This window comes from Taudactylus pleione, unplaced genomic scaffold, assembly GCF_031769625.1.
Source record: "Taudactylus pleione unplaced genomic scaffold, aTauple2 ptg000229l, whole genome shotgun sequence".
In the NCBI taxonomy this organism is placed as follows: Eukaryota; Metazoa; Chordata; class Amphibia; order Anura; family Myobatrachidae; genus Taudactylus; species Taudactylus pleione.
In genome coordinates, this window is record NW_028284631.1 from 1,977,772 (window position 1) to 2,004,457 (window position 26,686).

At 47.2% G+C, this 26,686-nt stretch overlaps 1 protein-coding gene across 1 annotated transcript in view; it reads right to left on the minus strand.

The window, feature by feature from the left end:
• LOC148517020 (vitamin K-dependent protein C-like) overlaps positions 1-26,308 on the minus strand; it is a 43,466-nt gene extending 17,158 nt beyond the window's left edge. The window contains exons 1-5 of the mRNA XM_088479266.1: positions 26,023-26,308; positions 17,172-17,335; positions 17,050-17,074; positions 16,870-16,980; positions 6,989-7,129 (exon numbers count right to left, since the gene is read on the minus strand). Of these exons, the coding sequence (XP_088335392.1) occupies positions 6,989-7,129; positions 16,870-16,980; positions 17,050-17,074; positions 17,172-17,335; positions 26,023-26,308 (727 nt within the window). The remainder of the gene's footprint in view (positions 1-6,988; positions 7,130-16,869; positions 16,981-17,049; positions 17,075-17,171; positions 17,336-26,022) is intronic.
• Positions 26,309-26,686: the final 378 nt, after the last annotated feature.

Here is a 26,686-nt window from a genome sequence, read left to right on the forward strand (position 1 = left end):
TGCAGTCAAGTGAGCGGTGTGAGGGGCATGACGTGATTACTGTCATTGTAAAGTGGGGGTGGGGCCATAATGATGCGTTGTAGCCCGCAGCGGGCTGTCTCCGGGAGACTAGCCCACTTTTCCAGGTGTCCGGGAGAGCCATTCGAGATTGGACGTTTCGCGAGAGTAGACGAGTATGTGTTTAGCGAAGCAGACGCTAATATAATTTTTTTTTTCTTACAACATATTAGAATTTATGTACAGACTTCCCCATTTCTAATTTAGTCTGAAGTATTATTTATTTGTGAGAAAAGAGTTTGAATTGAAAAAACACTGCTGCAGCAGGTTTAGAGGTTTTGAAACCAATCGCACACAGTCATCACTCACTATTAACTTGCAGAGCTGACCCCCAGGAGGCTGAGTTTCAGGCTTTTCAGCAGCCATGTTTGTCTTGGCTATAGACTACAAGCTCAGAGCACGCCATTACTGTACTTTTGCAGTGTGCGTGCATTCACATTCATGATATATTCCAGTGATTTAATACCAATTCCAGACCCTTAGTCGCAGAAAGCCTCAAGTTAGACAGAGAATAAACATAGATTGTGAAAAGACATGCATGTTTAATCAAACAAAATAAATCTCAATCTACACTTAAAGCTGACTCTAAGTAACCTAAATATTTAATTTCCCAGTTTGATCCAAAACTACCAGATGGCTTCATCCTGGATGGACAAAAGTTTGAAAGTTGGCTGAATAGACAATAGTGTTTGGTATTTTCTAATGCTGGGTACACACTGACAGATTCATTGGCCCATCAATTGATCGGCCAATATATCTGCTGCACGTCGGCCAGTGTGTACCCACGATATATCCGTGAACGTCGTCGTTCACCGACAAATCACATTGCCTGTGCTGCACAGCCGATGGACAGATATGTCTGCAGACCGTTCGCAGACCGTACACACACAGCGGCATCCGCGGGGAGGGGGGTGGGACACGCCCCCCCGTCCACCGGGATACCCCCCGAAATGCCCCCTGGTCACCGGGACCCACACCCAGACACAAATGATGGCCGTTCAGTGTGTATGAACGACCGTCATCTGCAGATATATCTGTCAGGTGTGTACCCACCTTAAGACTTCCCACTCTATTACTGTAGCTGGATGCAGAAAAGCAGGGCCAGAATAACAATGGGGCGTACAGCACTAGGCCTCCACATAAAACTAGCATCATGATGACCGGCTGCTCAGCTAGCCACAATGTAGGTCAGGTCTCATTAGGATAAAAATTGTATTTCTGATTTTCTCACACCATACGTGGCATTTTACAGCGGCAAGATGACGCAATTCAATGGCGTGATCAAACCCCCGGGCCGCCTATTTTACTTGGGAAGTGGGCAGCATGCGGGAGACTGGCCCACTCTTTCTGGAGTCAAGGAGAGCCCCCTAAAATTCAGGACTTTCCTGGACATTCCGAGAGTGTTGGCAATCTTATCTAAACCTGGAAAGTAAAACACATGATCAGAAATGTGCAGAGTTTGATAACTGTTGTTTTTAAAAAAATATTGGGTGGACAATAACAAAACAAATCTGTATAACAGGGAAAGTGCTAGTTCAACATGACAACAAGCAGATTTATATGGCTTGTATCCAGGGCCGGTGCTACCATTAGGCAGCCGCCTAAGGGCGCCGGCCACTGGAGGGCGCCGCTAAATCCACACTAAAAAAAAAAATGAATAGCATAATTCATGGCTGAGTGGCATACAATTAATTTATGGCACAGCGGAAGTGTTATGAGGTACATTATGATTTTGGCACTCTGCCGTGTGCAATATTCTATACAGTATATTATATATTTGGGACACTGTTGTGTGGCATATTATTTAACTGGGGAACTGGGGAGACTGATGTGTGGCATATTATGAATTTACGGGAGCAGGGGCGATTGGTGAAATGTTGCCTAGGGTGCCTGGAAACATTGCACCGGCCCTGCTTGTATCACCAATTACTTATAGGGATGATCAGCAAGACTCAGGTGTGAATCTCCTCCCAAGCTCAGTGGTCTGCATACTGGACTGCTCCTCCACACCTGAAAGGAATAGTATTGGTGTACATGGGCATAGGAGAGGATGGGGAATAAAAGAAGCTACTCCTGTCTTGCGCTCATTCATTAATAATAAAAAGGATTTAAGCTCTTTAAATGAACCTGCCCAAGGCACTTCTATAAAGGCAACGAAGATAATTCTCTGAACTAAGATCCCTTCAATTCATGGGATGTGTTTGTGACTTCAAAAGATTTAATGGATCTGCTTAAGCTATGGCTACCCACTTACCTTAGCTAAAACTACAAGACCGCTGGGGACTCAGGGCCTGTTGCATTCTGCGCATGCATCGAAGTGCGTGAACTAGCCACTGCGATAGGGACTGCGATCGCAGAGGCTACGCAAACCCATCGCAGAGTGATTGACAGGAAGTGCAGTTTGTGGATGGTGACAGGGGGGGGGTTGTCGGGCGAACGCAGGCGTGCCAGTGCGTTTCACTTGAACTGCGTGTGTAATCGCTATTGCATACGCAGTTGCGTACGGTAGTGAATCAGGACCTCAGTCTCCAAGCACAGCCTGTGTCATTGCACTGAGAAAATACTCTGGAAAATATACAGGTTCAGGGGGGCACTTATGGGGATTTTCAGCTGCCAAGAAACACCCCTTATAATCAAATTGCCACCTGTTGTTGCTGAAGATTCAAAAAAGTATAATTTAATGCAAAATTTATCTATAATAAAAATAATAAACAAATAAATGAAAAACAGTTTGGAAAAAAACAAGATACAATGATGTGTATTCAATTATATTAAACGTCCTCCATAAACGAATACAAATCTATTATACACCATAAGCAAAAAGTGCAACCCGTTATAATTAATAAAAAATATAGAGGCAAAATAGATAATATATAAAAAATAAATAAATATGGGGGCATTATAAATATTATGCCACTAGAGGAAGGAATAAACATTTAAAAAAGGGAGGATTATAATTATTATAACAATAGGGGGAAGAATTCTATTTATGGTCGGGTAAGTATACTAGCCCTCCCCCCTTCTTCCCCTAACTCTCCCTTCTTGCACCCTAAACCCAGGCCCAGTGACAGGGAGGGACTAAGGGTATACCTGTACCGGGCCCCGAGGGACCCATAGACGCCGCCCAGCCACCTTGCAGCCTGGCCAGGGCAGCGCTGGGCTTTTCCAGGTGGCTCAGCTGTGGCCCGGGCCGGGCATAACCATTAAGTTAGCAACATGGCAGCGTGACGTCATAGGTCACGTCTCCGCATGTCTTCCCTGCCCGTTAGGCAGGCTGCGCCACTGCCTTGGTTAAGTAGTTGAGGTGATTGGGGAGAGAAGATAATGAATAGGGGCTGGGGACAGAGGAAGATGATGGGGGCTGGGGACAGAAGAAGGTGAAGGGGGCAGAGGAAGGTGATAGCGGCTGGTGTAGAGGAAGGTGATGAGGACTGGGGACAAAAAAGGTTATGGAGGCTGGGGATGGAGGAAGGTGAAAGGGACAGAAGGTGATGGACTGGACTGGGGCAGAGGAAGGTGATGAGGGCTGGGGATGGAGGAAGGTTATGGAGTCAGGATATCATATCCCACCAGTCCCCCAGTACACATCGTCCTTTCCCGGATCATCCCTCCCCTTCCATTTTACCTACACTGACATCCTTCTCCCCTGTATCTGGAGAGGAAGTCATGGCCATTATCCAGTCCTCCCCCCCCTTCCACCTCCCCCCTTGACCCTATCCCTTCATGTCCCCTCCGCTACCTGTCTCCTTGTGCCTGTTCACATCTTGCCCACCTCCTCAATCTCTCCCTCTCATCTGGCACTGTCCCTTCTGCATTCAAACATGCCCTTGTCTCCCCAATTCTTAAAAAACCTACCCTTGATCCTAACACTCTCGCCAACTACCGACCCATCTCTCTCCTCCCTTTTGCATCCAAACTCCTTGAGTGGATTGTCTACAACCGCCTTACCACCCACTCCCTCTTTGACCCTTTTCAGTCTGGCTTCCGTTCTCTCCACTCCATTGAAACTGCCCTCACTAAAGTCAGCAACGACCTCCTTGCTGCCAATTCCAAAGGCCACTACTCTCTGCTCATTCTCCTTGACCTTTCTGCTGTTTTTGACACTGTGGACCACCCTCTCCTGCTGAAAATCCTTCAATCCCTTGGTCTACGTGACACTGCCCTCTCCTGGCTATCCTCCTACCTTTCTGACTGATCCTTCTCTGTCTCCTCTCATGGCTTATCTTCCGCCCCACATCCTCTCACAGTAAGTGTTCCCCAAGGTTCTGTTCTTGGACCTCTCCTTTTCTCCCCTATATGTCCTCTCTAGGTGAACTCATCAGCTCATTTGACCTCCATAATCATCTCTATGCTGATGACACTAAGATCTACCTTTCCTCCCCTGACCTCTCTCCCCACTTGTATCTCCAACTGTCTCTCTGCTATATCTTCCTGGATGTCCCAGCGATTTCTTAAACTTAATATGTCTAAGACTGAGATGATCATCTTCCCACTATTTCTTTATCAATTGATGGCACAAATATCTCCTCTAGCCCCAAAGTGCGCTGTCTTGGAGTTATCCTGGACTCCTCCCTCTACTTCAAACCACATATCCAGAACCTCTCATAGTCCTGTCGTTTCCATCTCAAAAATATTTCCAGGATCAGACCCTTTCTCACCCTGGATGCTACTAAGACCCTAATACACTCACTGGTCATCTCCAGATTGGATTACTGTAACCTCCCCCTATCTGGCCTCCCCAACTCCCATCTCTCTCCTCTCCAGTCTGTCCTCAGTGCTGCCGCCTCATCTTTCTGCTCTACATCTGCCTTCCCTCTCTTACAAGCCCTCCACTGGCTCTCCTTCCCCTTCAGAACCCAATTCAAGGTTCTCACACTCGCTTACAAAGGCCTCACCCACTCCTCTCCCATTTATATCTCTGACCTCATCTCCCTTCACTCTCCTGTCCGCCCTCTTGGTTCAACAAATGCACGCTGCCTCTCATGCCAACTGATTACTTCCTCCCACCCCCACCTCCAAGATTTTGCCCATGCTGCTCCCCACCTTTGGAACTCGCTCCGTCTCCCCATCAGACTCTCCACCTCTCTACAATCCTTCAAACGGGCTCTCAAGATCCACTACTTCATCAATGCTTTCTAGCTCTCATCCTAACTTGCTGCTACATGCTCCCTCCTCCCTGTCTTTCCCATCTGTATCATGCCTGTCTGTCTGCCCCTCCCCTTGAGAATGTAAGCTCTTGCGAACAGGGCCCTCTACCCTCTTGTGCTTCTCCTTACTTTATTTTCATCTACTTCTTACTCACCACTAGGACACCAAACACTTGGTGCTTATGCTCTGATGCTTACTTCGGTGTTATGGCCACCAATGTATCAATGTACATTATCCATGTCCTTGTCCTGCATTGTATTTTGTAAGTCACTTTTTTGGTCATGTACTATGTAAGGCGTTGCGGAACACTTGTGGCGCCATATAAATAAACGATAATAATAATAATAATGGAGGCTGGGGATGGAGAAAGGTGAAGGGGACAGACAAAGGTGATGGGGGCTGGGAGCTGGGGGCAGAGGAAGGTGATGGGGCTGGGGATGGAGGAAGGTGAAGGGAGCAGAAGAAGGTGACAGGGGCTGGGGGCAGATGATGGGGCTGCAGATGGAGGAAGGCTAAGGGGGCAGAGAAAGGTGATGGGGGCTGGGGACGGAGGAAGGGGATGAAGGATGGTGATGGGGCAGAGGAAAGTGATGGGGGCTTCTGGGCTGAGGATGGTGATGAGAGGCTGAATTTGAGGAAGGTGATAAGGGGCTGAGAATGGCTGGCTGCAGACACCATCCCTAATACCCATGAGGCATCCACAGCACTGTCATCAAGAAGATCTTGCAAGAGACAGCAGACAAGAACTACAGCCTGCATCGTTAGTGACAGAGACAGTGTGGTAAGTCATAGTGTATTTTTACTTTATTTAAAGGCTGGCTTATCTTTCAGTTAACATTCTCATGCTTCACATATCACACATGCAGGGGAGGGATGGACGGGATCAGGGGTGGTGAGAAGGTGGGGCCCCCAGAGACATCAGTGTACCGGGCCCCGAGATTTCTGTTACCGGCCCTGCCTAACCCTCCCAGTTAGTGCCTAAACCTAAACCTCCCCCCCCTTGGTGCCAAAAAGTAACTGCCCCCCCTTAGTGTCTGACCCTACCCCCCCCAGTGGTGCCTAACCCTAACCTCCCCCCCGCGGCTAACCCTAACCCCCCCATGGTGCCTAACCCTCACCCGCGGCTAACAGCTAAGACGCCCCGGTGTACCTTAGATCGGGATGGCGGCTGTCGAGATTCCAACGTCGGGATCTAGACTGCTGGCAGGATTTCAATACCCATCTTTAGTCCTGGGTAGGGCTTCCGACGCCGGGATTTCGATAGCCGGCATCCCGTCCGCTGGCATACTAACTACATCCCGTGCAAACACTATATCACATTAGTTTAAACCAAGATAGTAAATATAGTAATATAAGCTTAAAGTAACTGTCAAAAAAGCATCTGCCAGCCAGCCACGTGGTCTGCAGTATAATCAGCCAATCATTTCAGCACTGGAACCAGAAAAGTTATGTATTGCTGGTTACTATTCCTGCCCATACTGGTATGTAAGAGAACTGGGATTGTTTTGTAAGAAAGTAACTGGAGTTACAGTGGTAGCAGAATACCTACTGTCTATAGCTCTTTTTTTGCGGAGATGTGACTATCAATGGACCTTAATGCTTTTATAAAAGATTTAATATGCGCAAGTATAAAAATGTAAATTTACTAACAAGACATGAATTTTAGATTAAAGGAGCTTCAGAAATGATATATAAACAAAATGTGTAGATATAAGAAAGTGATAAAATCTGATCATTGAAAACATGAGGGAAGAAGACACAAGTGAGAAGTACATGGACTTACCGGCCGGCTTACAGCTGCGGTAGTTATCATCCAGCTGGTACCCCGCGGCACAGCTACACAGCCGTGATGTACCGTTCCCAGTCTCTGTGCAGAAGTGACTGCAGCCTCCATTACTCAAGGAGCAATTGAAGTGGGTGACTTCTATAAATGGGGATAGTAGGTTATAACATTTGTATGATAAGGATAGTAAAAGCATTTTGCGTACAATAGGTTTTTGGGAGGGCTCCAATAAGGATAAGGAAGTACCCTATAGGTTATACATGTAAAACGGGAAGTCTGATATTAACTTTAAATCATAAAAAAGTGCCCCTTCTGTGACCTACACCCAAATAATGATCGTGATCCACTGAAAACCACTTTTCAACCAAATACCCAGTTTACAGTAACTGCATTACTATTTCCAGCAAACTTGCCTAATTTGTTATCCTTTCCTCTGGATTGTCCCAGGGAAGGGGTCCAGGTGTGAGGTGCGAGGAAACATGTTGCCTACAAATTGTGTCATCTCTCCCTGCCTGTCACCACTCAACAGGGCTGTAACAAGGTGTTTGCAAGTGGTGCCGTTGCCCAGGATTCAAAGCCAAAGGACAGTACCGTCACTACCCTGTTGGCATCTATATGCGGCATGCAGGGTACCTGGAATGGCACCCTGCAGCCTAGAGAGCACCCTGGCACATCTTTAGTGCCTAGTTTCCTTTTCCTGCAACATTAGTGCCCCGCTATGGCACTGTCGCACAATCGTACAATTAGTGACATTGAACAGCTGGGCCACGATGACGTGATTTGCCATAGGTTGCGATACCAAGACCCTGGGCCCAGCAAAGTGAGTAGATTCTTGAGGCTGATTTACTCCGGGAGTATCCCAGACATTCTGGATGTGAAGGCAGGTATGCTTTCTAATAAGCCAAATTATGTGCTTTAGCAATTGTTACTTGCATACGTGGAGAGTTGTACCTGCTGTATTAGAGAGATTTATAAATATTTTTGAAGCCTGATAGTGCATGCACGTGTAATCTCACTGTCACTGTGAACGCTGTGAGGTGCCTGAGTAGATAGTTCTCTGTCACTATCCTCTGTCTAGGCTAGCTCATGGGTGGGGACATTAAGGGCTCTACTCAGCAAGAGTAACAATGTTGCCCCGAATATTATCGGGCAACATCGTCACAATTTTTTATCATTTATTACATTTATGGCCCCTATTTGGAGACTGGGGCAGAGTTACAAGATCCTGCAGGGACTTATGGGAAAAGTCCCTCTGTCCCTGCAGGTTTTGGGATAATTAAGGATTCTGAGATGGCGTTATATAATGTAAGATTTTTTGAGTAATTTAATGCTTTTTGTTTTGTTAAATAGCAAAAAGTGTTAAAGCACTGTAAAGAGCAATGACTTGCTCTCTACAGTGTGATACATGTCGATATGGGAATTAATGGAGAAGATAATTGCGTTATCTTCTCCATTAACCCATTGCTGAATAGTGGACATACTTAAAAAATGCAGAAAATAAGAGTTATGGTATGACATACCTTTGTTAACTCTTTTTCTTCGAGGTCCATGGGTTCCACAGCCATTACGTTGGGGTATGAATCCCGGTCACCAAACAGTTAACGCAAACGAGTTCTCTGCTCCCAGGATGCACCAGGGTTCCTCCTCATATACCCCACCCCCTGTCTCAGGTAGCCAGTTCGTTACCAAGCTCAAGCAGGCAGAGACAACCTAAGGGTAATAAAGAAAAGACCCATACTTACGAGTCCAGACTCTCAAGAGAAGAAACTACGGAAAACCTTCCCCAGAACTACAGGTGCGTCTGGGTGGGTGTCCTGTGGACCCCATGGACCTCGAAGAAAAAGAGTTAACAAAGGTATGTCATACCATAACTCTTATTTTCTTCTTCTAATTGCGTTATCTTCTACATTAACCCATTGCTGAATAGTGGACATATTTAAAAAATGCAGAAAAGAAGAGTTATGGTATGACATACCTTTGTTAACTCTTTTTCTTCGAGGTCCATGGGGTCCACAGCCATTACGTTGGGGATATCCCAAAGCACTAACCCTACGGGCGGGGACGCTCCTGGCTCTCGGAAGAGAGGAGAATCCTACGCCCGAAGGAGGCATCCTGAGAGGCAAAGGTGTCAAAGGAATAAATTTTGACAAAGGTATGAATGGAAGACCATGTGGCTGCTTTGCATAATTGCTCAGCAGAAGCACCGCGGCGGGCTGCCCATGATGGACCTACCGCCCTAGTAGAATGTGCCGTCACTGAATCCGGCACCCGCATACTAGCCTGTGTATAAGCCAATGAAATTGCCATGCGAATCCACCTGGCCAGTGTCGGTTTACTGGCTGGCCAGCCACGCTTAAAAAAGCACAAAAAGTGAATCGGACTTCCTCCATTTGCTCGTGCGTTTAACATAAATTCTCAATGCACGGACCACATCCAGGGAAGCCTCACCTTGTGAGAGACTTGTGCCCTGAAATGCTGGAACTACTATTTCTTCATTAATATGAAATTTAGACACCACTTTCAGAAGGTATCCCTCCCTAGTACGTAGCACAGCTCTATCTTGATGAAATACCAAGAACGGCTCCCGGAAGGAAAGTGCAGCTAAATCCGACACTCTACGTGCAGATGCCATAGCAAGGAGGAATACCGTCTTTGCTGTTAGCCACTTGATGTCTATTGAATTTAAAGGCTCGAACGGAGGAGCCTGTAAAACCTTCAGAACTAGAGTCAAGTCCCACGGAACGAAGGGAGGCTGAATCCTCAACACCCCCTGAAAAAAGGTCTTTATATCTGGTCTCAGAGTAATTTTATGTTGGAACCAGACTGAAAGAGCTGACACCTGTACCCTTAAAGAGGCCAGGCGGAGCCCTTTTTCCAGACCGCTTTGAAAAAAATCAAGCACTCTGGATATCAGGAATTTCTGTGGATCATACCTTTTCAGTTCACACCACTGAAAGAAAATATGCCAAACCCTATAGTATATTTACGGGCTGAGGATGGTTTCCGTGCCTTCAACATCATCCGTATAACAGACTCGGAAAACCCCTTCTTCCTCAAGACAGAGGCCTCAAGAGCCATGCAGTCAGCGATAGCCGATGAAGATCCGGGTACCAGCAGGGACCCAGATCCAGAGATCCGGTCTCAATGGCAGAGGCCATGGAGTGTCTATGGAGAGAGACCGTAGATCTGTGATCCAGTACCGTCTCGGCCATGCTGGAGCTATTAATATGATGGTACTGCCCTCTTGTTTGATCTTTCTGACAACTCTGGGCAGAAGAGCAAACGGGGGAAACAGATATACCAGCTTGTAACGCCATTTTACTGTCAGTGCGTCTACAAACTCGGCTCTCGGATCTCTTGTCCAGGATTCGTACCTGGGAACCTTGTTGTTCCTTCTTGATGCCATGAGATCTATTTCTGGTAGACCCCACCTGTCCACAAGCTTCCGAAAAACCTGTGGATGTAGGGCTCATTCTCCTGCATTTATCTCTTGCTGACTGAGAAAATCGGCCTCCCAATTCAGGATTCCTGGAATGAACACGGCAGATATCGTGGGCAGATGAGTCTCTGCCCATACCAGGATCTTTGATACCTCTGCCAAGGCAGCCCGACCTTGTGCCCCCTTGATGATTTAGGTAGGCGACCACGGTGCAATTGTCCGACTGAATCTGCACCGACCTGCCCTTTAAGATTTCCTGAGCCTGCACTAAAGCTTTGAATATAGCTGTTAGTTCCAGGATGTTTATAGGTAGCCGGCTTTCCGCCACTGACCACTTTCCTTGGAAAGTGTGTGACCCCGTCATCGCCCCCCAACCTTGAAGACTGGCGTCGGTTTTGACTAATGTCCAATCCGGCACACAAAAGGGACGACCCTGCCTGAGATGCTTTGTCTGCAACCACCAGGTCAGGGACAACCATACCTCTGGAGAGAGACGCAGCAGCTGAGACCTGATCGTGCGATGATCCTTGTTCCGGCGAGACAGAACTAATTGCTGCAGTGGTCTGGAGTGGAATTGAGCGTATTCCACCATCCTGAAGGTGGCCACCATCGACCCCAGGACCTGCATTACTATTAAAACGGATATCTGCCTGTTTCGAAGCAACCTGCGTATTCGTGATTGTAGGGCAAGGATCTTCTCCTCCGGCAAATATATTTTCGCACCACGGAGTCCAATCTCGCTCCCAAATGACACATCTGTTGTACCGGACAGGGTGACGACTTTTGCCAGTTTATGATCCAGCCGTGACTGCGACCGAAACCCCCGAAAGGAAGCCCTCCTCAATTTAGACGAGGTTGTTGATGGCAAACTTGCCATCTTTGAGGCTGCCATGGAGGACACAATTTTGTCCAATTCTGGACCAAAGAGAACACCTCCTGTGAATGGAAGGAATTCTAGGGCCTTTTTGGACCCGGCATCTGCCTTCCAATCCTTAACCAGAGGATCCTACGTGCCACCACGGACTCTGCTGAAACCTTAGAGGAAAGGATCCCTGCATCCAAGGCGGCATCTCCCAAATAAGAGGCCCCTTCTCTAATAAAGGAGATCATATCCAGTTGCTTCTTAGAGGCATCTGGTAAAGACTCCGTTAGAGTTTTGGCCCACTCCTCAATAGCTCTTGCTACCCAGGCAGTGGCCATAGCTGGGCGGGTGGCCGTTCCTGCCAGCGAAAAAATTGATTTGAGACAAGTCTCCAGTCTTCTATCCGTGGTTTCCTTCAGCGAAACTGCTGGGATTAGCAGAGTGGTACGTTTAATCAGCTGTGCCACATGTGCATCAACTGATGGTGGATTCTCCCACTTGGCAAAGTCCTCTGCTGGAAAAGGATATAGAAGCGCCATTCTTTTAGAAGAATGGCTTATCTAATCCGGACAGACCCAGGCTTCCTCCATAAGTTCTAATAAATGTTCAGTCTTTGGGAATTCTGCCTTAACCACTTTCTGGCGCTTAAACAGGGGGGCTTTCCTAGGCGGAAGATCCCCTTTCTCGATATTTAACACCAATTTTACAGCCCTTATCAGAAAGGGGACATCGGCTGCTGGAAAATGATCATCACCCTCCTCGGAGCTAGGCTCCTGTGAAGAGTCCTGTGCCTGTTCCTCCTCCTCGGAGGCACTGGCGTACTCACCCATATGAGGCGATATATGGCGCCTAGATTTAGGTTGCTTTGGCTTGACAGCCTGAGGCTGAAAAACCCTGAGGATGATGCCATAACCTTACCAGCACCAGGGTCCATCCAAGGCGGCCACATCATGGGCATAGGGTGCATCTGCTGAGGCAAACCCCAAACAGGTGGTACCGGGGCAGCCAGCCGTTCTGCCACCTGAGCCATAACCTGAGAAAATTACGCCCAAGTGGGCTCAGGGCCTGAAACAGGCAAACTTAATAGGTGTGGTGGCTGTCTGAAACAGTTCCCACAAAGCCCATTTTGTAGAAAGTCCTGTGGGGACAAACCTGCCTTGCAGGCTATACAGGATATCAGCAACGGAGCTCCCGCCACCTGACCCTCAGACTCCTTAGACATAACACTATGCCACTGGTTCTGAGTGTCTATATGCTGCTTTCTACTCTCAACCCACACACCTGTAGCAAGGGAAGGGGAGAGACAGTGACAGTATACAGGAATTACAGTTCTTATACAGAAGAAACAGTATCCATAAACAACAATCACATGTCATGCATAAATACTCTGCGAGCCATATGCATATAAGCTCTCACTACCACAATCAGCCTAAGCTTAAGTAGGATAGAGCCCTGTAAACACCTAAACCAGCAGTAGGCAAGGTAAACAGGGAGACTGCCCAGCGTCCTGTAGGAGCAGGGTTCAGAGAGCAACGGACGTACACTCTGGCTGCCCTATATGGAGGCTGGGAGGAGCAATCCACAATCACTGCGCCTGAGGACTGAACTAGCGTGTGGATTGGGGGAGGGGCCGCCAGGGAAGCATACCTCCCCTATGCTGCTTGGACCTGCCCGGTAAACTGACCTGGCCGCCGCCACAAGCACCGGCTGGTCAGGATCATCATATCCCGGCGGTCTAGGTTAGGAGACAAGCTGTATGCCTCCTGACTGCAGCGCGCCTCCGGCCAGTCTCACCACCGGAGGCCGGACCGCCACGTGGTCCCAGCGTCAGCGGACGCCGGAACCACCTGCTTACCTACCATCCCCTTGATCCGGTTGCAGTCCAAGGCCTGAGGGCCCCTGCCGAATCCCCTGCCATAGACCTGCCAAGGCTAGCGGTGTGGCGCCGGAGGAGGTAGTTGCAGCGCGTGGCGGTGAGCCTCCAATCAGGCGCGAGGCTGCTTCCAGGACAGCTCAGACCACCCGCTGGGATAGAGAGTAAAATTCTTTTTTTTTTTTTTGTTACTCGTCTGCAGGACTGCTCCAGCAGTCCCACTGTCTATGTGGTGAACACACCAAACAGGAAGAACTGGCTACTTGAGGCAGGGGGTGGGGTATATGAGGAGGAACCCCTGGGAGCAGAGAACTCGTTTGCGTTAACTGTTTGGTGACCGGGATTCATACCCCAACGTAATGGCTGTGGATCCCATGGACCCCGAAGAAGAAATAACAGTTTCCGTCTTGTTTTAATTAAAAGAATCATTGCTGAACAGACCCCAAAGTGTACAAAGGGTCTTCACACATGAAGATTTAATAGCAAAGTCATATGAAGTAGACACATGTTGGTACAGGTACATGAGTATTGCAGTGCAGCACACTGAGTTGTTTGCACCAATTGGGCGCCAGACAGGGGCTGGCTGGCAACTTTTAGCCTGGGGGGCAAGTCCAAGGCACTGGCCCATAAGTAACGGCGCATCCTTAAATGGAGGTGTATGTGTACAATAGCGCTGCTAACATACATATGTGTACGTGTAAAATAGGCTATTTTACACGAACACTTATGTATGTCAGCAGCGCTATTTTACACGAACACTTATGTATGTCAGCAGCGCTATTTTACACATACACTTATGTATGTCAGCAGCGCTATTTTCCACGTAAACTTATGTATGTCAGCAGCGCTATTTTACACATACACTTATGTATGTCAGCAGCGCTATTTTACACGAACACTTATGTATGTCAGCAGCGCTATTTTCCATGTACACTTATGTATGTCAGCAGCGCTATTTTCCACGAACACTTATGTATGTCAGCAGCGCTATTTTCCACGAACACTTATGTATGTCAGCAGCGCTATTTTCCACGAACACTTATGTATGTCAGCAGCGCTATTTTCCACGAACACTTATGTATGTCAGCAGCGCTATTTTCCACGAACACTTATGTATGTCAGCAGCGCTATTTTCCACGAACACTTATGTATGTCAGCAGCGCTATTTTACACGAACACTTATGTATGTCAGCAGCGCTATTTTACACGAACACTTATGTATGTCAGCAGCGCTATTTTACACGTTCACTTATGTATGTCAGCAGCGCTATTTTCCACGAACACTTATGTATGTCAGCAGCGCTATTTTACACATACACTTATGTATGTCAGCAGCGCTATTTTACACGTACACTTATGTATGTCAGCAGCGCTATTTTACACGTACACTTATGTATGTCAGCAGCGCTATTTTCCACGAACACTTATGTATGTCAGCAGCGCTATTTTACACGTACACTTATGTATGTCAGCAGCGCTATTTTACACGAACACTTATGTATGTCAGCAGCGCTATTTTACACGAACACTTATGTATGTCAGCAGTGCTATTTTCCACGAACACTTATGTATGTCAGCAGCGCTATTTTACACGTACACTTATGTATGTCAGCAGCGCTATTTTACACGAAAACTTATGTATGTCAGCAGCGCTATTTTACACGTACACTTATGTATGTCAGCAGCGCTATTTTACACGTACACTTATGTATGTCAGCAGCGCTATTTTACACGAACACTTATGTATGTCAGCAGCGCTATTTTACACGAACACTTATGTATGTCAGCAGCGCTATTTTACACGAAAACTTATGTATGTCAGCAGCGCTATTTTACACGTACACTTATGTATGTCAGCAGCGCTATTTTACACGAACACTTATGTATGTCAGCAGCGCTATTTTACACGAAAACTTATGTATGTCAGCAGCGCTATTTTACACGTACACTTATGTATGTCAGCAGCGCTATTTTACACGTACACTTATGTATGTCAGCAGCGCTATTTTACACGAACACTTATGTATGTCAGCAGCGCTATTTTACACGAACACTTATGTATGTCAGCAGCGCTATTTTACACGAACACTTATGTATGTCAGCAGCGCTATTTTACACGAACACTTATGTATGTCAGCAGCGCTATTTTACACGAAAACTTATGTATGTCAGCAGCGCTATTTTACACGAAAACTTATGTATGTTAGCAGCGCTATTTTACACGAAAACTTATGTCAGCAGCGCTATTTTACATGAACACTTATGTATGTCAGCAGCGCTATTTTACACGTACACTTATGTATGTCAGCAGCGCTATTTTACACGAACACTTATGTATGTCAGCAGCGCTATTTTACCCGAACACTTATGTATGTCAGCAGCGCTATTTTACATGAACACTTATGTATGTCAGCAGCGCTATTTTTAACAGCGCTGCTAACATACAAAAGTATAAGTGTAAAATAGCGCTGGTTAAGGCGCATTTGTCACTTTGCAGCACCTTGTACATATTCCCCAACGGTCAGTGTAGAGAAATATTACATACAAGAAATCCCTCCCACCATATTTTTACTTCAAAAGAAAAATAAGAGTATAAAATCCATACTAAACATACACTTACCGGTACCTTTATTTCTTCTTTGTTTTTCTCTGTTTTTCTCTCTCCACTTTCATAGCAGCGTACCCCATAGCATCGTACCCCATAGCAGATTCCCCATAGCAGCGTACCCCATAGCATCGTACCCCATAGCAGATTCCCCATAGCAGCGTACCCCATAGCAGCGTACCCCATAGCAGATGCCCCATAGCAGCAGATTCCCCATAGCAGCAGATTCCCCATAGCAGCATACCCCATAGTAGCATACCCCAAAGCTGCTGCCCTGTGAGTCCATAACCACCCCCCCACACCCCCTCCCTCCCCCTGCAGCCGCTGCCGCTCGTTATGTACGGCCGGCGCCGCCTATGTGCGACGCCAACGGGACGGCCGGGGTTGGTGCCTTGTTTATTATGTACCTACAGGGCTTCCGTAGCCCTGTAGTACAAACCAGAAGAGCACGTGACCGCGGCTACCTCCGACAGTTAAAGTCGGAACGCAGCCGCGGCGGAAACCCCTGAGCTGCACACTGGTCTAACTCCTCCACAGCCGATTGCAAGGAGGAGGTGGGCGGCCCACGATGCATGCTAATAGAGCGGCCCGGGGGGCACACGGCACCCTGCCCCCAGGCCCAGTCCGCCACTGGCGCCAGACCATCTCTTAATTTCAAACTTTTGCACTGTGTTTACACTGGTATACTTCCACTCCAGCACATGACTTAGTTTGCAGTGTGTAGATTACTCCTCCTGCACTGCACTGTTCATAGGTAGTAATTGCAATATGACAATCGAATAAACCAACACTCACATTTTCACCACAGCAAATCTCAACTTAAAGCAAAAGCAGCCTCATCTGCTGCAACACAACATCGCAGATTGCGGACTATGCAGAAATGTACAGAGCTGTGCTGAAGCAATGCAGGGAGATTAAACTAGGAAGTGGGCTTCATAAAGGAGGATGAACTACTCTCCCGGGAGTTTGTGGCGGTTCCCCGAAATGTAGGAGTCTCTCGGACATTCCGGTAGAGTAGGAGCTTATGTTGCTTCCACTGTGTGACAGTGATGGCAGCAATTTAAATGTGTGATTATGTACAGTAGCTGTTCCAGAAACTCACCCTGACAGCAGAGTTTTCCTTCCCAGCCTTGGTGACAGGTACAGTAAAATTTCCCAATTCCATCCTTACAGACACCATTTGTACATGGACTAGAGAGACACTGATCCCCATCTGTAGATATAACACTTCAGTACTTATATAGTACATTATCATCTCCACTTCCATCGTGTAGACACTTACCAAAATACGTTGCCCAAAAGTCAAGCTACAAATAAAAGAATATTACAATGGGGACACGACAGATGACGGTTTGCAGAGAGTTACTGTAGAAAACAGCTGAGTTATACTATTAATTCTCTTACAGTGGCCTCGCGAGTCTGAAATATCTCATACGCCTCTACAAGGTCGCATTTCTCTTCATAGCACTCTCGCTCCAGCGATCCAGGTCTTATCTCCTCCAGGAACTGAGCATTGGAACGTTTTTTAACTTTCAGCACACGATTCGCATCCTGACTACTGGAGAAGACTGAGAATGAGAGGTGGGAAATATATAGGCTGGTTAATTCCTGTAATTGTCATCTGTAGACACTATCACATATTACATATCACCTTCTATCACTTTATTTTTTTCTCAAAATATATTATTGGAGAGCCACATTTTACTTACATATAGATAAAAATGAACGTGTTTCCAACAGTACTTTATCTAAAAATAATGACATTCACATATGTGACAAAATAAACATACAAAGAGTGAGAGAGTCGAACGCAACTTAACAAATCATGTAGGAGCATATATGTTCTAAAGGAGGATATATTGATAGAGACGAAGAGCAAGCAGTTGAGAACGGGGGACAGCCCTAGGAAAGCATTTCTAAATTGTACAATGAGGTTAACACTACAGGTTTTCCTTCACAGGTGAAGGTAAAGTACGTACATATGGCAGCCAGACAGCAAAAAATGTCTCCACTCTTTTTTCCTTATTAACCAACATTTACAGCCAATCCATATGGAATAAGTAGGAAATGAAACAATCAAACACAGGGTGGAGGGTAAGGATAATGAGAAGAAGTAATGGTAAGTTACATGAGAAACAGAGGGAGTAAATCAATCAATGAATCTGTACCTAACAAGTGGGTGGACGAACAGCATCAAAGTCATTGCTGGAGGATAGTAGACGGGAACAGAGGTTCGCTGTTGGCAGGGATGGTGCTAGCAGTGGCGTAACTAGGGCAGGGCCGCCCGGGCTTATGCCATGGGCCCCCCGCGCTGCTGGCCATTGTACAGGTCCGCCCTAGTCAGTCAATGTACTGCGGACTGCAGTGAGTGCGGTCCGAACTACACAGTAACACACACATAGCCACCAATGCTGGGTAGTACACTAGTACTACCCGGTGGGGATGTGTGCGTTTCAGCAGCCAATGACTGTCAGACAGACTCTCATTGGCTATCTAAGAAAGGGTCCTGGACTGCACACCCTGAATATATATAATGGGAGGTGCTACCTGTTGAGACTATTATTGCAGGCACAGCCAATGAGAGTATCAGAAACATCACAGGTGCACAACTCCAAATTACTGATTCTATATAAATACATTATACAATAACATTTTGCACCTTCTACCTGGACTAGCACCCCATCCTTATTGGTTTAAAGCATGGAGTCTGGTATTGTGAATGCACACCAGTAATAGGCACAATTTTAGGTAAGTCCTCCAAATTATATACTGTAGTGCAACGCTGGGTTGATTTCTGGGGCGTGGGTCCCAGGGGCGGATTTGCCACAAGGCTACATAAGTGGCCGCCTAGCGCCCGGCGGGTCCCAAGGGGCCCGTGGCAGGCCCCACAAAACTAGATGACATGGCTGTTGCTGTGTGCGACTGTAAAATCTTCCAAGAGGAGCACAGCGCGCACCGCGTGACGTCATGACTCACTCTGCAGTGCATTGAAGGGGAAGGGAGTCCTACTCCTACTCGGGTAACCATTCTGGAACTTTCCCGCAGGAACAGTAAAACTGCCTGGCCCGCTGCATCCCACTTCTGCACAATGACAAGCGGCCTGATCAGCCACCCGCTTGTCATTGCGAAACCAATAGTCAGGGCTGACCCACCCGTTAAGTGGGGTGATGATGTCACGCAGCCGCCGCACAACAGCCCGTCTGCTACTTGTGCTTTAACCACACTTGCTGTGCCAGCTCCTCCTAGGATGCTCACACTCTTCTGGAATCAAGGTGAGCACAGTTATCCCACCTGTCAGGCTGCCTGTCACTGCCTTGGAGAGGAGGGTAGTTGTAGTTAGGGGAGCAGTGTTATATTCCCTGTGGGAGCAGTGTTATATTCCCTGTGGGAGCAGTGTTATATTCCCTGTGGGGGCAGTGTGATATTCCCTGTGGAAGCAGTGTTATATTCTCTGTGGGAGCAGTGTTATATTCCCTGTGGGAGCAGTGTTATATTCCCTGTGGGAGCAGCGTGGGGGGCTGATGGTAATTTATTCATAAAGAAGTCTTTTCATTTGAGGCCCACACACCCCTTTCAATGAAAGGAGTCTACTATGCATGATACCACTCCCCTTATATTTGTGGGGGTGGGGGGCATTTTGACTTTTTGCACTGGGAGCCCACAGCCCTAGAAACAACCTTGCCATAGGTAGGACTATGGTTGTGTGTTTTCTTGTACTGTGTGAATGCATAATAAATGAATAAGTCTGTGTGTCAGTAAGTGGTATCTGTGTAAGTTGTGTGTGTCAGTAAGTTTTATCTGTGTCAGTAAGGGGTGCCAGTAAGTATATATAATAATGTGTCAGTAAGGGTTTCAGTATGTGGTATCTGTGTCAATAAGTGTGTGTGTCAGTAAGAGGTATCTGTCAGGAAGGGATGTCCATGTCAATAAGGGGTGTCTGTATCAGTAAGAGGTGTCTGTGTAGGTAAGTGTGTCTGTCAGCAAGCGGTATCTGTAAGTAAGTGTGTTTGTGTCAGTAAGAGGAGTCTGTGTAGGTAAGTGTGTCTGTTAGTAAGTGGTGTCTGTGTCAATAAGTGTGTGTCAGTAAGTTTTTGTGTTAGTAAGGTGTATTAGTGTCAGTAATAGATGTGTCAAAGTGGTATCTGTCAGTAAGGGGCATCTGTGTCAGTAAGGCAGTGTGTGTGTGCAACTATTGTATGAGGGCAGTGTGTGGCTTTCGGAAAGTATTTGTGTGCAGCTTTGGGGCAGTGTGTGTATATGGCTATGGGGACAGTGTGTGTGTATATGGCTATGGGGGCAGTGTGTGTGTGTGTGTGTGCTGCTATGGGGGCCGTGTGTGTATAAGGCTATGGTGGCCGTGTGTGTGCAGCTATGGGGGCAGTGTGTGTGTGTGTATGCGGCTATGGGGGAAGTGTGTGTGTGTGTTTACGGCTATGGGGGCATTGTGTGTGTGTGTGTGTGTGGCTATGGGGGCTGTGTGTGTATATGGCTATGGGGGCAGTGTGTGTATATGGCTATGGGGGCAGTGTGTATGCGTGTGGCTATGAGGGAAGTGTATGCTGCTATGGGGCAGTGTGTGTATATGGCTATGAGGGCAATGTGTATGTGTGCGGCTATGAGGGAAGTGTGTGCTGCTATGGGGCAGTGTGTGTATATGGCTACGGGGGCAGTGTGTGTGTGTATGCGGCTATGGGGACAGTGTGTGTGTGTGTGTATGGCTATGGGGGCATTGTGTGTAACATTTCATGCAGTTAAGGGAGTGGCGCCCCAAATTGATATCTTGCTTAGGGCCCTATGAGGTCTAAATCCGGCTCTGGTGGGTCCCCTGAATTGCTTTGGTTGGTCCTTTCCTTTTTTGCACATTTTATCTCCAGGAGCTAACGGCTCGCATGGATAACCAAGAGGCGGCACAGCAACATGTGGCCCAGTACCTACAGGAATTATCTGGTCAGCTCCTGTCTATTCAGAACACTCTGGCAGCTATGTCTCATGCTCCACCTTCTGTCGCTCCTACGGTTTCTCCTGTATTACCTTCGGGGGTCGTTCCTCAAAAATCCCATTTGCATTTGGCTACTCTCGAGAGGTTCGATGGTACTCCACAACGATGTCGTGGTTTCATAAACCAGTGTGAGATCCAGTTCGAATGCCTACCCCAGAATTTCCCTACCTCCCGGTCTAAGGTGGCCTATGTAATTTCATTACTAACCGGGACAGCTCTGGATTGGGTCTCCCCCTTGTGGGAACGAGCAGATCCGCTCGTATCTAGATATGAAGAGTTTGTGGCAGCTTTCAAAAGGATCTTCGATGAACCCGGGAGATCTGTCTCTGCTTCTTCAGATTTGCTTCGTGTCCGTCAGGGTACCCGGTCCGTCGGGCAATATGTAGTACAATTTCAAACCTTGGCGTCCGAACTAAAATGGGACGAGGAAGCACTTAAGGCAGCCTTCCTACATGGCTTATCTGAGAGGATGAAGGATGAATTGGCATCTAGGGATTTACCTCCCACCTTCTCGGATGTTATATCCCTCTGTATTAAAATTGACCTTTGCCATAGAGAGCGGTGGGGAAATAGGGGGCGTGGAGATCGTCCTCGGGATCACCCATCCTTGGGAGGTCATTCCTCTCCTTCCTTCTCTAGCAGTGAGGAGCCAATGCAAATTAACAGATCCCGGTTAAGTACCACCGAACGGAACCAGCGTTTTCAAAATAAATTGTGCTTGTATTGTGCTGCTCCGGAGCACATATTAAGGAATTGTCCTGTATTGGCGGGAAACGCGAAACCCTAATTGATGTTGGGAGCATGCGATTGGGGGTTATTTCTGACTCCTCCCAAATAAATGACAGTTTATTGCCTGTGTCGCTCTCCTACCGGTCCAGGACAAGGATGGTTAAAGCCCTTGTGGATTCTGGGGCTGCTGGCAGTTTTATTTCTAAGTCACTGGTTCAGACCCTAGGCATTCCGGTGGTTCCATTGCCAAACAGATTACTGCTCTCTGGTGTAGATGGCAAGACCTTGCTAGGGAGATCTATTTCCTCAAAAACCCTGCCAGTGTTCCTCCAGATTGGATGTCTGCACCAGGAGACAATTGAATTTTTTGTTCTTCCCGACTCAGCCTATGAACTAGTTCTAGGCCTCCCCTGGCTACAAAAGCACAATCCTACGTTTGAGTGGTCCAGTATGCAGATTTTATCGTGGGGTCCAAGTTGTTTCCATGGATGTCTCATCCAAGTACTCCCTGTCCGCACTAACGCGGTGTCCTCCAGTGGAAATATAAGCTTCCCCCCGTCTGACAAACCCAAGTGTTCCTCTGTTCCCGGTCTACCAGCAGCTTATCAAGATTTTGCCGATGTATTTTGCGAACAGGCTGCGGATAAACTTCCACCTCATCGTTCCTGGGACTGTGGTATTGAGCTCATGCCAGGGAAGAACCCTCCTCTGGGACGAAACCTACCAATTATCAATTCCTGAAACAGCCGCTATGGCGGCATATATAAAAGAAAATCTAGCTAAGGGGTTTATCCGGCCCTCCACTTCTCCAGCAGGGGCAGGGTTTTTTTTGTTAGCAAGAAGGACGGCGGGCTTCGGCCTTGTATTGACTACCGTGGTCTCAACCAGATTACTGTAAAGAATCGATATCCTCTGCCTCTGATTCCGAAGCTTTTTGATAATGTTCACGGGGCCTCTTTGCTCACCAAACTTGATCTGCGGGGTGCGTATATTTTAATACGTATTAAAGCTGGAGATGAGTGGAAGACCGCTTTTAACACCAGAGACGGCCACTTCGAATATCTCGGACTCTGCAACGCCCCAGCGATATTTCAGGGTTATGTGAACGAGATCTTCCGGGATGTTATAGTCTATTTGGATGATAGTCTAATTTTTTCCAAAAATTTGCAAGATCATCGCCAGCATGTCCGCGAAGTCTTGTCACGCCTCCGGAAGCATCATCTTTATGGAAAAATATCCAAGTGCCTTTTCGAACAAACCTCGGTACCCTTCCTAGGGCACATAATTTCTGGAAAGACCCTCCGGATGGATCCGGAGAAGTTAAAAGACATTTCTGACTGGCCGTTACCAAAATTCTTGAAGGCTACTCAACGCTTCTTGGGTTTTTCAAATTATTACCGGAGGTTTATACCAAATTTTCCCACACTGGTGTAACCTATCACAAATCTCACAAAGAAGGGTGCCAATCCCATTCGCTGGCCAGATACTGCCATCCAAGCCTTCCAAAAATTAAAAGAAGCCTTCTCCACTGCACCTATCCTGTGCCAACCCCAATTGGACAAACCATTCACAGTTGAGGTAGATGCTTCTTCAGTAGGGGTGGGGGCAGTACTGTCTCAAATCTCAAGTGATGGAAAGTGCCATCCCTGTGGGTATTTTTCTTGTAAGTTTTCCATTGCCGAAAAGAACTACGGAATTATTGACCAGGAACTACTAGCAATGCGGTTAGCTTTAATGGAATGGCGGCATTTGATGGAAGGAGCCAACTTTCCAGTTACCGTGATCACGGATCATAAAAACTTAATCTACCTCCAAACGGCTCACCGTCTAAATGCTAGACAGGCCTGTTGTTCTTTTCAAGATTTAATTTAAAACTTCAATTTCGTCCTGGCAGTCTAAACAGAAAAGCTGATGCCCTCTCACGGTCTTTCTTGTCCAGCACTCAGGAAGAGCATCATCAATGTTCCCGACCAATTTTAGATCCTGTAGTCTTCGCCTCTACTCAAATTTTGACTCCTCCCCCAGGGAAAATTTTTGTGACCCCAGAACTACGGGGAAAATTACTAACTTGGGCTCATAGCTCTCTGTTTGCTGGCCATTCTGGTATCCTCAAGACTTACAAGTTCCTTCAGCGTTCCTATTGGTGGCCCACAATGAAAGGAGATATTCGAGAATTTATTCTTTCATGTGTAAAATGCGCTCAGCATAAGACTCCCCGCAAGAAGGCAGCAGGTCTCCTGCGACCCCTGTCCATTCCTAATACTCCTTGGAACCATATATCCATGGATTTCATCTCTGAACTACCATGCTCCCAAGGATACAATACCATATGGGTAGTGGTGGATCGCTTTTCTAAGATGGCACACTTTATTCCATTGATGGGTCTCCTTTCTGCTCCTCAGTTGGCAAGAGTCTTTGTTAAGGAAATATTCAGGTTGCATGGACTTCCTAAAGTTCCGCGGAGTTCAATTCGTAGCTAAATTTTGGAGAGCCTTATGTAGCACTTGTGGAACCAAGTTAAAATTTTCTTCAGCCTAACATCCACAAACTAATAGGCAACCCGAAAGAGTTAACCAAGAGATGGAGACTTTCATAAGACTCTTCGTTTCCTCCTCACAAGATAACTGGCTGGATCTATTACCTTGGGCAGAATTTTCACACAACTTCAAATATCACACTTCCTCCAAAGCCACTCCATTTTTTACGGTGTTTGGGAGACATCCTCGAGTCCCAGATTTTCAAAAATTACCTACAGTAGAGTCCCTGCAGTTTCTAAATTGGTGGAGTCTTTCGCAACCATTTGGAAGAGGGTTCATTCTTCTCTGAAGCAGTCGTCTAAGAACTACAAAAAATTTGCGGATAGACGACGTGTCGCTGTTCCACTGCTGAGAGTTGGAGATAAAGTCTGGGTATCCTCCAGGAACATCCGATTGAAAGTACCCAGTATAAAGCTAGCCCCGCGCTTCATTGGTCCTTACCGTGTTCGCAAGGTCATCAACCCAGTCGTGTATAAGTTGGAACTCCCTCCGCAACTAACAATATCCAATACCTTTCATATTTCCTTGCTGCGTCCTCTAGTGCTGAATCGTTTTCAAACTTCTGCTCCCAAGTTACCTCAAGTGCAAACTTCTCAAGGTACAGAGTTCGAGGTAGGGAGGATTTTGGACTCTCGATTTACCAAATCTAACAATCTCCAATATCTCATTGACTGGAAAGGGTACGGTCCGGAAGAAAGGGCATGGATCAGAGCCACAGACGTTCACGCGCCTCAAATGGTTTGAGCCTTCCATATTAGATTTCCTGGTAATCCTGGTGGGTGTCCGGTGTCCACCCTGAAAGGGGGGGGTACTGTCAGAGTTCAGCCGGGGATCGGCCGTCCCTTACCATCCCGCCGGCTTCCTCTGACTTCTCGGGCAGTCGGGCGGCTGGTGCGGTGACGTGGGAGGTGCTGAGCATTCTCCCTGATGCTGGTGTCTCGGGCGGCCTGGTGCGCAGGGATCGGAGTCCCTGTCATGGGCGCCGCCATGACACTTCCTTTTCTGACTGTCCTTCCTTCCCTGACAGTCTGGCCAGTCAGCTGACGCTGTGGACCAATCAGTGGGCTTCCAGGGGTATATATCCGGCTCCTGTGTATCAGGTAGTTGCCTGAACAACCATTGTCGCTGCTAGTGTTACTAGTGGTCTCTCGTTCCAGGTTCCCTTGCTTCCAGTGATCTATTCCTGTGTGCAGCTATATCGTTTATCTCACCAGTGCTTTACCATCTCAGCCTGTGTGCAGCTGTATCATGCATCTCACCAGTGCTTTACCACCCCAGCCTGTGTGCAGCTATATCATTCATCTCATCAGTGCGTTACCACCTCACCTGTGTGCAGTATACCTCCATTCCACCAGTGCATTACCACCGCCGCCTGTGTGCAGTATACTATCCATTTCACCAGTGCTTTACCATCACAGCCTGAGTGTAGTTATACGTACCAAAATCTCCAGCGTTATAATCTCTGGCTGGCTCCAGTACTACTACCCACCTCGTTACTGGACTCTGTGGTCCCTACCTACGTGTTTCAGTATTGCACCGTGGTGCACTCTTTTTGACCGGCAACCCGGTAGAGTGTGTCCGCAGTGCACACTTCCTTGTACTTCAAGTACAGTGTCCCTATGTGCCCCTTACTGGCACCGACCCTTTGGGCCACGAGTGTTCGTCTCTCCTTTTTCCCGCAGGCTTTGGTCACCTAGTCAAAGGACCGCGACCTGCTTACGAGGTGCAGCTCAAGCCCATATCCCGATTGGTGGGGTCACTGGCGAACACCATCTCATGGGTTAGATTCCGCACCTTTGACTAGGTCTTGCCAACAACCAAGACCCGTGGATGCGGAGGTCGTACATCCAGGCCACTCGCCTCCGTTTCCTCCCGCAGCCTCAGGGCCTCAGCTTCCAGAAAACCGCCTCCCAGCATGACAGTAATGAGCAAAACAGTCTTCCTCCAAAGGCATACCAGGACAAATCAGGGAATAGTTGTATTTTGTCACCATTAAACTCAATCCTCTCGAGCTGAAGGGTTTTCCTCAGGATGGCCTCCTTCTGGGTATAGTAGTGGAGGCAATAGATAACAACACAAGGTTTGTCCATAGGCAGTCTTCTGGGGATGAGGGCGCAGTGAGCTCTTTCTAACAGGATTTCACTATTTGGGTTCTTGCCAAGTATTTCGACAAAGATCTTTGTAAGGACGTTCATGAGACTAGCATGGGAGATGTCTTCCAAAAGTCCCTGAACACTGATATTTTTGCGGTGGCCTCGATTGTCTAAATCATCCATGCAAGACTTTGACAGTGGATTTCAGACAATTGGTGGGACATCATATCCCTGAATTGAAGGTGGGTGTCTGCAGATGTCTCTCTGTGGTCTTCTAGAGGGTCAAAACGGTCCGTGAGGTGAGCCATATCGGATTGGAAAGTGGCCACCTCCTGGTGATTAGTAGATTGAAGCATGCTCTCCAAAAGCAACTTGATATGAGAGAGTATCTCACTAATCTACTGGTGTAAAGAAGGCAAGAGGCTGGAAGGTGGATTCTCTACTGGAAACATTCTATCTGAATCCTGATAAACTTTACAATTAACATGGAATATAAGTTAGGCAATATCATAAAACACAGCCAGCTCTCCATGTGTAGCAAATGCTCCATCCTTACGCCTG